General features: G+C 23.3%; 1 protein-coding gene across 5 annotated transcripts in view; it reads right to left on the bottom strand.

Annotated features, from left to right (window-relative positions):
- LOC129616078 (guanine nucleotide exchange factor DBS-like) overlaps positions 1–11779 on the bottom strand; it is a 71818-nt gene extending 60039 nt beyond the window's left edge. For 4 of the 5 annotated variants that reach the window (XR_008697512.1, XR_008697511.1, XR_008697513.1 and 1 more), the window contains exons 1-11: positions 11144–11779; positions 9526–9801; positions 9337–9451; positions 9180–9270; positions 8910–8984; positions 8688–8843; positions 8475–8624; positions 8290–8402; positions 6963–7137; positions 6347–6655; positions 6055–6264 (exon numbers count right to left, since the gene is read on the bottom strand). Coding sequence is in view for 2 of the 5 variants with exons in the window: in XM_055531547.1 (XP_055387522.1) it covers positions 6055–6264; positions 6347–6655; positions 6963–7137; positions 8290–8402; positions 8475–8624; positions 8688–8843; positions 8910–8984; positions 9180–9270; positions 9337–9451; positions 9526–9801; positions 11144–11312 (1839 nt within the window). In the remaining 3 variants the exon portion in view is untranslated. The remainder of the gene's footprint in view (positions 1–6054; positions 6265–6346; positions 6656–6962; positions 7138–8289; positions 8403–8474; positions 8625–8687; positions 8844–8909; positions 8985–9179; positions 9271–9336; positions 9452–9525; positions 9802–11143) is intronic. The other variant, XM_055531548.1, reaches the window with a different exon arrangement.
- Between the last annotated feature and the right edge of the window lie 1137 nt (positions 11780–12916).

Here is a 12916-nt window from a genome sequence, read left to right as displayed (position 1 = left end):
TAAAGGGTAATCTCTTTTTTTGACAGATATGTCAATTTTCCTATTTTTAATGCAATTCAAATTTTAATCCCAAAGTATGTACTGTCATTCATTATTTTGTGGAACAATATAAATTATAGTTACTCGTAACGTATGTTATAGTTAACGTATGTTACTCCTTTTATTAATCGGTATTGACTTGGAACCGGAATAGGACAAGTGGGATATGGACGAACTTCAAGTAGCTATCACTTATTACGGTGGTTGGTCTGAAGCAGTTCGGAATAGGACAATTGGAATATGGAAGAACTTCAATTAGCTATCACTGATTACGGTGGTTGGTCTGAAGCAATTCCGTTGCTTATATCTCTCTCCAGTTATCTACAATCCACAATTTCTTTTAAAATCGAGAAAATGGAAAAAAAAATAAAAAAAAAATAACAATGACAATAAAAAAAAAATAATAATCGTGAATAAAAAAATTTTTTAAGCATTTCAGATTATTTTGGTGTCTTCTTCATTTTTTTTATTATTTTCTTAGTCATTTTTTTTTTTCTATTTTTGGCAGATCTGTTCAATAGATTTAACTGTACATTTCTTTCTAATATAAAAACAAAGCAAAGCAAAAATTTCAGGTAAGTAAAAAAGTGAAAGTAATAAAAAAAAAAAAATTTGATAGAAAACAAGTAGAAACGAATTTATTTAAAAAAAAAATAAGCAAACTTGTAAACAAGTATAAAACAGCTTCTGAGAATCAAAGATCTTATCAATACTCAAATTTGAAGGAAGAAGGAAGAAATAATAAAAAAATAAACAATAAAATTTCATTTATGTATTGTAGATGGCTCTAAGGTGAAGGTGAAGAAATGTCAAACATTTTGTTTTTGTTTTTTTACAAACGCCTTTCTTTTTTTTTTTTTTGGAAAAGACATTCCCAAAAGTCAATGCCATTAATCCTCTAGGCTAAAATAATATGATAATAAACAATATATGGAAATTATAAATTTCAAATAATTTTTTATATACACACATAATAATTGTTGTGTTAGAGAGGAAGAACACTATGTGTACACAAAATGTCATACGTAATAAATATTATGAAAACAGTCGTAATATTTGCAATCAAATATTGTAAAAATAATAAGTATGTGATTATCATACAAAGTAAGAGATTAATGATCAGATATGGCAAGTAAGTTATATAATGATTAATAAAAGAAATTTCTTTTATATAAATATTCAATAACAGCATTTATGAATAAATTGCAGGCAAAATGTGGGGGAACGGCAGTCATAATTTTAAAAGAGAATCATAAAAAGTAAATTGTTAATAAAATTGACAATAAATTACTTTTGACTGTATATAACATAAAATGTTCCTCTCTCTAAGGTAAGACAGGATAACAATATAATTATTTGTACGGATATGAAATTTATATAAAACAGGTAAGGAATTAATTACTAAACTGATTAATTTTCAATGAAAGATTTCTTAAATTTTTTTTTTTGCATTTTTAGGACTGGAAACCATTTATCTAGATTAATTAATGAATATTTCTCCTCTACTATAACATAATTCAATCAGAGTATTTCCTAAGCCTCATGTAGACGATGAAATTTTGCACAACAATTTAATTGATAAAGAATAGTTCTGAATCAAAAAAAAACACATTTGAATAAAACAAACATAATACAAGCTAATGGTAGCAGAAATTTTATAGTCTCACATTTTTTGAAAGAGAAACTATTTAATTTATTTATAATTACAATAATTATAAATTTTTATTTTTAGTATACATAATATCAGCATTATATCCAGAATAAATAATAATAATTAATTCATTTTTAGATCTTACACTTACAGCTAGATTATATTGGAATAATTTTTGAAAAACTCGTGTTCCTTAATTCTGTTAAGTATTAAATTTGGATATTAAATGAAACCAAGCACTTTTCAGCATATTTAAATCAAAAAGTTTAAAAGACCAATATTTCTTACTATTTAATTTTTCAATTAATATACATATTTGGAAAAAAATTTGCGTAAAACATAAGAAATCCCGAAACTTTAATATAAATTTTTAAAAAATTTAAGTAAAATTTAAAAAAATTTAAGAACAATTTTCATTGTTCTTTCAACAAAGAACATAAGTATGAGATTTATGAAAGAAGGCGATGATTCTACACTGTTCTATGCATGCATGTATATACGCATATAAGAATATTTTCTAGACTTACATTTCTTGTTCTAATATTAACAAAGACAAAAAAGAATTGAAAAGAATGCAATTTAATAAAATTTCTGATTTTTCTTTAGAAAAATTTTTCATTTCATTTGTTATAAAAACAAAAGATGCACTTTTTTTTTTAATTATTTACAATGAATCACATTTTTATTTCAAAGACAGTTACTCTCGTTTGAAAACGTAAATTATTCTCTCTATAAATACTAAGCATTCATAACTATAAAATAAGCATAAACTAGTTTATAAGGCACATACATATTTGATTATATACAGGGTGATTCTATAATAAGTGAAATATTTGTTTACTGAAATATTTGTTTTTACAGAATCTCCTTTTGTTATTCCGAAAATACATACGTAATGTACCACGTAAAAAATATCCTCCAGCTCTTAGAGGCTAGGCTCTTGGATCTCCAGATTATGATTTTCAAAAAAAAATTTTTTTCTTGAAGCTCTTACCCTCTTTGGAACGCAAATTAATTTTACAAAAACTTTTGATTTCGGTTTCTAAACAAAAAGTTTACCAATTTTCAATTATATAAACGGTGTTATATGCAATACTGTACTTATCCCAACACTACCCTATATTATGACGTTAAATACTGAATACAATAATTCAACCAGTCCTCTTCAATACACTCATTCTATAATTTTATACTACACGCAATCAAAAACAATAGCTTCTATATCACTATAAACATTAACTAGATGATGTAAAATTAAATTAATTTTTAGTAAAGATAAGGCATAAATTAATTACAATTTTAATTAAGCATTTCATAATTCAGATTCTTAATTCCGATTACATATAGAGTATTGCCCAAATTGTTATTATGTACGTGGCAAAATTTTAAGAAAAACAAAAGATGAATTGCTAAAATTAGTTTTAATACAAGAAACCATATGAAGAATAATTTTAATTAAAAATTAAAATATTGTCCGAGCAATATGTCCGATAATTTAAGAAACGTTCACGAAGAATCTTAAAACAACAATTACTCATATTGAAAGCTTAATTGTCATTAATTACAAACGGAATTTCAACTATCAAATGGTTTTTCTATAATTTGTTAAAAAAACTTACGTTCTATAATTTTAGATTATACAATTCCATGATGCAATGATGGAGACATGGAGCAAAAAAAAAAATTAAAAGAAAAACACATGCTTTTCAAGTTATTTAATTTTCTTTCCATGTTATACTACAAATGTACATAATAGCAAAAAAGGATTCTATTTTGTTTCTGTTTTTTTTTCTGCGTCATAGAATGCCATTAACCTTGTCGTTGCGCAATTTATTTTAATTAATATTTTTCTTTTGCAATATTACCTCTATTTTTGTTGTTGTTATTATTATTGTGTTTCTGTTATTATAATTACCGTTCAATGACCTTAGAATATTATTAAAATATTTTATAATATATGCAATGGTTTAAAAATTGCCAGTCGCAGAACATAAGAACAACTAAACAAGAATAAAAAAGTAAAGAAATAATAAAAATCCTACACGATTAAACAAGTATTTTAAGTATTTAATAACTGTTTTCTTTAATAGTCTTTCATCTCACAAAACTGGATTCATTTAAGATCAGTTATTTTTGTTTTTGAATATAGGTTAGTGATGAAAAAAAAAAAAAAACAAAAATGAACGCAAATAAAAATTTTTTTTTGAGTTTATTATGGATGAATTTTTTGTGTTCTTTTTTTTCTTAATTCTACTGCATTGGCACAATTATGAATTTTTATGTAGGCAGGCACTACTAAATTATTTAGTGTGCATAAAAAAAATACAAATATTGATAAAAAAAACATAAAAATCTATATAAAATAGGTTTAAAATCAAAGCTAGATACTAGAAAACAAAAAAAAAAAATGGAGAAGAGAAGAAAATTAAACGTTCAGTGATATTATCAATGACAGTTTTTTTTAGTTTTGCAATCTTGCTAATTTTGAATTTAAAATATAGGCCATTGCATCTGCGTGCAAATTGAAAATAATTAATAAATAAATTATAAAAGTTATAGGGTATTTGCTTAATAAAATGTGTAATTATTTTATGAAATTAAATTACCAGTTTTAATATTTTTACTCAGAATTAAAAATAAAAACATGGCAATTATTAAACTTTGGATTATTACTATTGATATTTGACCGAACTTTGAATAAAAATTTATACAAACGCGCTATTTGGGAATATTCTTCAAACTGCTAATTATTATTTTCTTTAGGGGTAGTTGGAATTTCTAGTTTATATTGGTTATTCTAGATATATTGCAGCTAAAGGAAACAATACTCAACATTTAATTTGGATACCTATGTTCCGAACTGATTTTAAGAAAAAGTCATTCCAAATTAATCTCTCCGAATGGATCACTCAAAATGTAGTTTTGTATACTACATTTATATTCAAAATTACATTCGAAAAGAAAAAGATTAATTTATGGACTCAAACTCTAAATAAATTTAATAAAAATAAATTTAAATTTTAAAATTAGATACATTTTAAAAGTAAACTTTATCATAATTCTTAAATAATAGATTTAATAAGAACAGCAGATATTTTATCATTAACTTATTACTAAATTCGGAAATAATGAAATGGATGTAAAAATTTACTCTACTTAATAAAATTATTTAATTATGGTGTGCCTTAATCTTACTTAGAATTTTTAAAAATCATGTTTATCAAATAGAAAGCAAATAATAAAATTTAACAAAGCGTATCAAATTATTTAATTTGTAATGTGAAACATTTACGCTTATAAGAATATGAAAGAAACAAAATTTAGTTACTAGAGAAAATTCCGAAGTTAAAGCCGAAGTATACATAAGCTTTATTTTACTTAAAATTCTGTTATCTTTATTTTAACAATGAAAATCTATTGCAATTAAATAAAATGGTGTATGAATTCTTTGTATTACAACTGTGACCATCTCAGATTTTTATTATAATTGTAAATATTTCAGTTCTTTTGTGAGATTTTTAATATTGAATGGGATTATTTTTCAATTTAGTTTTATTATTTGTATACTTGTATATATACTCACATAAACAGACATTATTTTTCATTACATTTACAATCCTTTATAAAACACTTAATTTAATAATATAATTATTGAATTTATATCTATAAGAAAATCATTTTGTGTATATTTTGAATGTGCATTCCGAATATCATACTTCCATATCAATATTTTTATTAAAAAACAAATGTACAAGTAAATAATTTTAAAATATCAACTCATTGGAACTAGTTCCTTGTCTCTTAAGTAATTCATTTTTATAAGTTTTCTTATTCAAGTATCTTTTGCATTGATGTGCTGTGTCTCAATAATTGTTGTTAATCAGATTAAGAAAAATTAAAATCTATTTTTTTATTATAAACAATTTAATAACATTATTCTCTTTTTGTTTCTCGATTACTACAATTTTTTATTAAAACTTTTGTTTTAATATTATTCACATGTTTGGAGATGAAAATTAATTAGGTAAGCAAATTACACGACAACCTAAGATGAAATTTATTAAACAAAAAACAAAAAAAAACTATTCTTTCTTCATAAAATCATAATTGTTTTCAAGTAAAAATCACGTTTTATAATTATCTTTAAATATGTAATTAAAAGTTTAATTTTATGCGATATTTAAACGGGTGCTTTCATTCTATGAACTTTGTACGACTTTTAATTTATAAAAATGACTTGAAGGTTATTATAAAAAAATCTTACTCGTATATACAACATACAAGTATACACATTTTTCTCTGATTCTATTGAATTTATTTTATGAAAAAAAAAAAAACTGATAGTGTAATGTACATGCACTTACTTGCGTAACTAATGCTTTGGTTTCTTGTGTTGTACTTTCAACAAAAACATTTTTAAATTCTTTTGGACTCGATAATTGAAATTCATCAGATGACGAAACAAATGTTTGAATTTCTTGTAAATATTGTTCTGCTAAATCAGCTGATAAAGAACATTTTTCCATATGTTGTGAAGCAATTAATTCAACACCTCTTTGGCACCATTTATTTGCCTATTTTTTTTTTTTCAATAAACAGTTCAATAAAAACTTATTAGATTTTTTACAAAATGATGGAAAAAAAAATAATGAAGACCTTTTCAACTCTTTCCATTAATTCTCCGTTCTTAGATAATGTTTCAATTCTTTTCGCTAAACGATCATTAATTATATCACACATTCTATATAATTCATCGCATTTTGGTTGTACAACATCTTTTTGGTATGCACCTTGTATTCCAATTAATTGTTGACCAGATTCAATAACTTCAGTTGCTCTATCAATATCATCTTTACATATATTTTCAAATTCTTTGGTTTCATTCATTAAAATTTCAACACGTGCAACTGAATCACCAATTTCTGTCATTTCAGAAACAGTTTTAACATGAGCATCCAGACATATCTTTATATGAAAAGAAAAAAAATGTAAAATAAGTAAATTTTAAAATTTGTTTTCAATAACATTATGTAACAGCGATTAGGAATGTCTATTATTATTAGAATTTTGTCAATTATTGAAAATTTTCCATATTATGTATTTCTACTAGTTAGAAATTTATGACTCTACTTCACGAGAAAATAAAATTCGCTAGAAGGAACTCATAATTGCATATATAAAATTTCCAATAGACTTAACAATACTTTAAATTTCTAAATTTAAGTAATCATTCCCAATCGACTTGATTGTAACAATTGAGAAAAAAGCTTACTTGTAATTCCCTAAAATTTTGTTCAAATTTTCTTAAGTCCAAACATAATTTCAAACGATTCTGATGTGTTGCAAAGAATTCATCAAATCTTCTTTCAGTTTCCTCTAGTTGTACAAGTAGTCTGCGATAATCACGACAGTCATCATGATGTTGCATATGATTAAATTTCCCTGCACTGGATGTGAATGAATTTAGATTGAAATGAATTTGTGATAGTTCGTTTCGAATGAGATTGTGCATAAAATGAAACATTGAAAACACTTGAACTTAGTGAATAAATAACAATGCTTCTAAGTGTTGTAATATCATAATTTGTTTTTATATAGTATATTTTTCTTTATTACATTTTAAAAAATTTATGTATATGTAAAATGTATTTGATTTTTGTGTTTTATTCAGTATATGTAATTTTAGAATTTTTATTTTTTATTTAATTTGGTTTTGTACAACATGTGTATTAATGATATATTTGCCAATCATATAATGTTGACTTACTAAAAACAATTTTGTATATTTTTAACATTTCATTATATACATGCATTTACTCATTTATCGGACTAACATATAACATATTTGATTTTTCAATTATACAACATTTATATAACATTTGTACACAAAAATTAAAAATGATTATAAAATAATTGACATAAATTTAACAAAAAAATAAATATATTATAACTTTTCCTAAACAAACATTGATTATTATTTGATTATTTATTTATTAAGTTACAATTTTGTTCTTTATAAAATTAATTCAAAATTAAATTAAAAATAAATAAAAAATTGTAGAGTACGCATTACTAATAGTTTTAAATAAATTTATTAAACAATTGCACCGGCAAAATCAACAAAGAAATTTCAAAAATTTCTACAAAATAGATGACTCTAATTTCTTTATATTTTGCTGGCTCAATTTCGTATAAATTATTTTTTTAATAATAAACAGATTCAAGTTTTATACAAAGCAATATAAGAAATTATCATCATCTGTAGGTATATCTAGTAAAATTTTAACGTTTTTGCATAAAAAAAATATTAATTTATTTCAATATTCGAGATTATCCTAATGATTTTGTTAAACATTTTATAAATATTTTTGTATGTTTTATGTGTAAGACTAAAGATTAAAATATTAATTATTAAATTAACACTACAATTTTAACATGCTGCTAACGTACCTAAGTAATAATCTTTGTATACAAATGAAATAACAATTAAAAAATTTTATATTTACTTTAACGAAAGGTTATGAAAAAATATATACCAGTGCAGAGCTAAGTAAAAATAAAGAAAAGAAAAAAAAAAATTAAAATAATAAATTTTTTACCGTTCCAAAGCGCTAACATTTCCTGTACGTTCTGAAAATTCTTTAATATCTTCATGAATTTTCATATTAATTAATAAACCTTCACCATGTTTTGCAGCTGCAGCTATTTCTTCCTAAAAATTTTCATATTTTATGTTCATATATTTGTTTTACATCTACAATAATTATTTAATATTGATTACAACCTTTAAACTATTATATTGTTCACATTGATCGTCAATTAATTTCTGAGTAGCATCCACAGAATTTGGAAACTCTGTTTCATGTATATATTGTATGAAGACATCTAAATCTGCTGAAACTTTTTGTGTTAATCTTGAAAATTGTTCTAATGACTAAAAAATATAAATTTTGTATGCTAGACACTCATAAAAAACAAAAATCAATTTTTTCATTACAATTCGTTGCTGAATCCATTCATGATGAGAATAAATCAATGTACCACCCATATCAGGTGTTAATTGAGATTTTTCTAAATGCTCATGAAGATCTTCTAGTGTTGAACAAATGACTAGTCGAAATCGAAAATCTTCTTTAAAAAATTTTGAACTGACCTAAAAATATAAACATTTTTTTTTATATAATTTTAATTTATTTTCAGTATATGTAATGAAAATTACTTCCGATATGGCTTTTTGAAGGAATCCAGATGGCCTTAAAACATAAACTACATGAACTATATCAGGAAAAAACATCTAAAACCAAAAAACAGAAAAATTAATTCGCAATATTGTTAAAGAAAGATATTAATTTTGTGTTTATTTATTTTGAAGAATGTACAAAGTTGAAGAATTCTTCAATAAATTCGAAGAAGAATATAGTTATGAAAACTTATATCAGTACTGGATTTTGTATAGAACAGAATTTTTGAATAAAAATTATTAACTTACAGATATTTTAAGTAAAACAGCTTTAACAGCAGTCCATTTATCCTTTCGTCTATCGACAACAATTTGAAAACCTAAATCAGCATCCTGCATCCTACAATTATATTTCAAATTTATTTTACATATTAGTAAAAAAAAAAAACAAAAAATGGTTTCTTACGCTGGTACTGATGTTAGATACGTTAATAATTTTTGGTATTCAATATCTTCAAGATACTGGAAATTATTATTATCAGGAAAAATTATTAAAGGGCATCCATCTCTAGATTTACCACCTATTTACGTATACAAATTTTAAATTATTCTTATTTAGACAAATCCAGATTTTATTTGCAAAGCGTTTATTTACCAGTCAATATTGCATGTTGAAAATGTAATAAATCGGCTACATCTCCTATATGTAATGCATCATTTACATAATTTATTTTGGCAGAATTATCGGTGGAAGATGGATATTGATTGTTAGAGTTTTGAACACATGATGAATTTGTAACATTTGATTGTAATACTGATTTTAAAATCGATGATCCATTAAAGAAATTTGGTTGTTGATTAAATGAATACTGTTGTTGTTGTGAATTTTGAGATTCATTATTTGTGGTTAAAACACGTTCTAAATCATTGTCTAAAAATATTTTAAATTTTATTATAAAGCTTCATAAACTTTTGTATATTTTAGTCTAATTTTTTTTTGTTTTAAATTTATGGTTAATAAAGTTTTTATTTTGGTTTATGTTTTACTAAAGATAAGCATTTCAAGAATTTTTTTTTTATTATAATTATAAAGTATGTAGGTAGGTGTATGTACATTGAATATTCATGATAATGAATAATTTTTTATCATAAAATAAATAAAGCATGAATAATATTATACTTAAAAATTATGTTGAAGTTTAACGCCTGGTTTTTTTGCGTTTATAAAGTTTAATTAATATAATATTTAAAAAAAGAAAAATTTAAGTGAAGTTAAGTGAAATGTTTTCCTGCATAAATTTATATTTTGAAAACCCTGTGATATTATTTTTTATAATAGCTTTGATACTAAAATATCTTGCTTTCAATGACTTTTTCTTACTTAATTTGTATATCGTTAGCCCTGCACTAGAATTTTTACTTATGCTTCTTTTTTTTACTTGACTATTTGTAAAGGCAGAATAATTAGACAAATAGCTGGGTCATCTATCTAGGGTAATTGTTAAAGGCTGCTGTGTTAAAAGTTGCTACTTAATTAAGTATTCGTAAGTCATCAATTAATGAAATCAAGAAAATAATGTGAACGTGATTTTTACCTCATAATTTTGAGATGCACACTTAATATGGATCTACATAGATAGGCATAATATATATATATGACTAGATAGTATTACCCCCCCGCCCCCCACAGCATGATTAAATTATATTTTAAAAAACCGTATGATTAACCTAACAAATTATGATAATTATATTAAAATGATAATGAATTAAATTAAAAAAAAAATAGCAGTCATCTGATTTTAAAAAATTTATAAATATCTAAAAAGGTAAAGAATATTAAAAATACCTACCACCTCAAACGTAAGCGTAAAAAATCAATATTTATTTTGCTTTTATATTTTTTCGTTTTTTTTGTTTATTACTTTATGTGTATGCATGCATGTATATCCTATCTATGGGTTTATCTAGTATGGTTTACCATTATGGGGAAATATGTAGGTACGGAAAATGGAAATATATACTTTTGTATGTATGTATATTCAGTCATAATTCTCATTTATAATAATTCTATATATACTTATGTACACATATGAGTGAGTATGTATATAATGGAAAATTTATTAGTGCAAAAAACCAGAAAGAATTGTTTGTACTTAGATAATATCTTTATCAATATTTTTACCAAAAATTTTATTAATTTATAATAAAAGCGTTACTCTACAAAACAAATAATTCAAAAAAAAAAAAAAATTGAATATTATTGTTTTCCTTACCGGATAAATCTGCCACATCCAAACAACTAGAACGACTTCTTGATTTTATTAAATTACTAAAATTACTTCCTGGTGTATCACCCCAATCTGATGATGATTGTGAACTTATTTTGAAATGTTCCAAAAAATTATCAATTTGCATTTCTATAGAATTTGTTGCATTTTCCATTATTGCTTTTCAAAATTATTTCTTTTTTTTTTTTTCTTTCTTTTTTCTTTTGCCAAACTTTAGTTCATCATATTATTTATATTAAATGTACAATTTATTTGAAAAGCTTATGAACTTTCCATTCAATGTCGTTCTTATTATTCATTCACTATATTATACAAGTATAATAAAAAATTTTAATAAGTATACAGAGAGAATTTACTTATTTTTTTTTTTTTCTGTTAGTAGATTTTGTTTTGTTACTCTTCTCTATTGTTTTACTTTAATATTATAAATTTTTTTAAATAAAACATTGTTCTTAACTGACCGTAAAAATAATCTCAAAACATAATTAATTGAATAATTAATTATATAAACAAAAAATAATAATTTAAAATAAGTAATTAAATTTATGGTAAAACACAATTGTATTTTTCGAATTCTTTTTCTTATCTTTCTTCCGTGTGATTGATTTGAAATAAAATCGATTTCGACTGTTTCTTGATTCTGACAGTTGTTTCGTTTATTGTTGAAGTTTTGTTGGTGATAGAAAGTTGGAGAAATACAATTTGAAGATAAGTGTGACCGTTTTGTTTTTAAAAATTTTTTTATGCTCTGATATTTTCGTTTTCATTTTTTTTTTTTGAAATTTTCCTTTATTAATATAATTTATACTTTGATTGACTTATTTAAGTATAATTATTAATATTAGGATACTCATACAAATACATATCCGACTTGTTTACGAAAAATCATACTCTACACAGGTTCTCTGTATATAAAACAAAAGTTAAACCAAAAAATTTTGCTAGTTTTTAAATAAAAATTGAGGTTAAAATTTTATAGAACAAAGTATTAAAAGCTCTACAATCAATATGTACATGAAGCTTTAACAGCTTCACAGTTCTAAGCTTAAAAATAACATTTTCAAAAAACACTCAATTTTGTTTAGGTAATTGACAAAATTTTTGACTGAAATCTGTTTTGGCCTTGCATTATGATATTGAATTAACGATGCAGTTATATAAAGATGTGCGAATAGAAAAATGACATACAGATTTAATATAAAATCAGATCATGTATTTTACAATTAGATAATAAATATTATATAGTCGTAGTACTAACTTTTAGTTATATTTTTATGTGAAGAATTCATTTTAAAAAAGGATTTCAATTATATTACAAAAACTTAACAACAGATGGCATTAAAATGCCAATATAATCTAAACTCGATGGAAAACGAATTGCTTTAGTTTTTTAAATGAAATAACGTATTTTTTTTAAATAAAAATATTAGGGAAATAATTAAACCCCAGACTACTAGTTGCAGCTTTCTTTTAAGTATTGAATAACTAAGTGATAATGATATTTATCGTTAAAAGTTTAATATTGTTCTTAAAATTCATATAAATGATTTTTGTTTTTTAATAAAATTTTGGAAATTTTTTACGATAAATATCACTATCACTTAGTGATTCAATACTTAAAAGAAACTTTGAATCACTAAGTGATTGTACTAAGTGATATGCACTTACTTTGACAAGTTTGTACATATTTAATTTTTTATGTATGGATATGTGTATGTAAAAGTTAATCTATTCTTGAATTTTAAAAGATAAAAACAA

The sequence above is a fragment of the Condylostylus longicornis genome, unplaced genomic scaffold, assembly GCF_029603195.1.
Source record: "Condylostylus longicornis isolate FDR11 unplaced genomic scaffold, ASM2960319v2 ptg000162l, whole genome shotgun sequence".
Taxonomy (NCBI): domain Eukaryota; kingdom Metazoa; phylum Arthropoda; class Insecta; order Diptera; family Dolichopodidae; genus Condylostylus; species Condylostylus longicornis.
The sequence above is the reverse complement of the archived record's forward strand: the minus strand, read 5'-3'. Positions and strand labels throughout refer to the sequence as shown.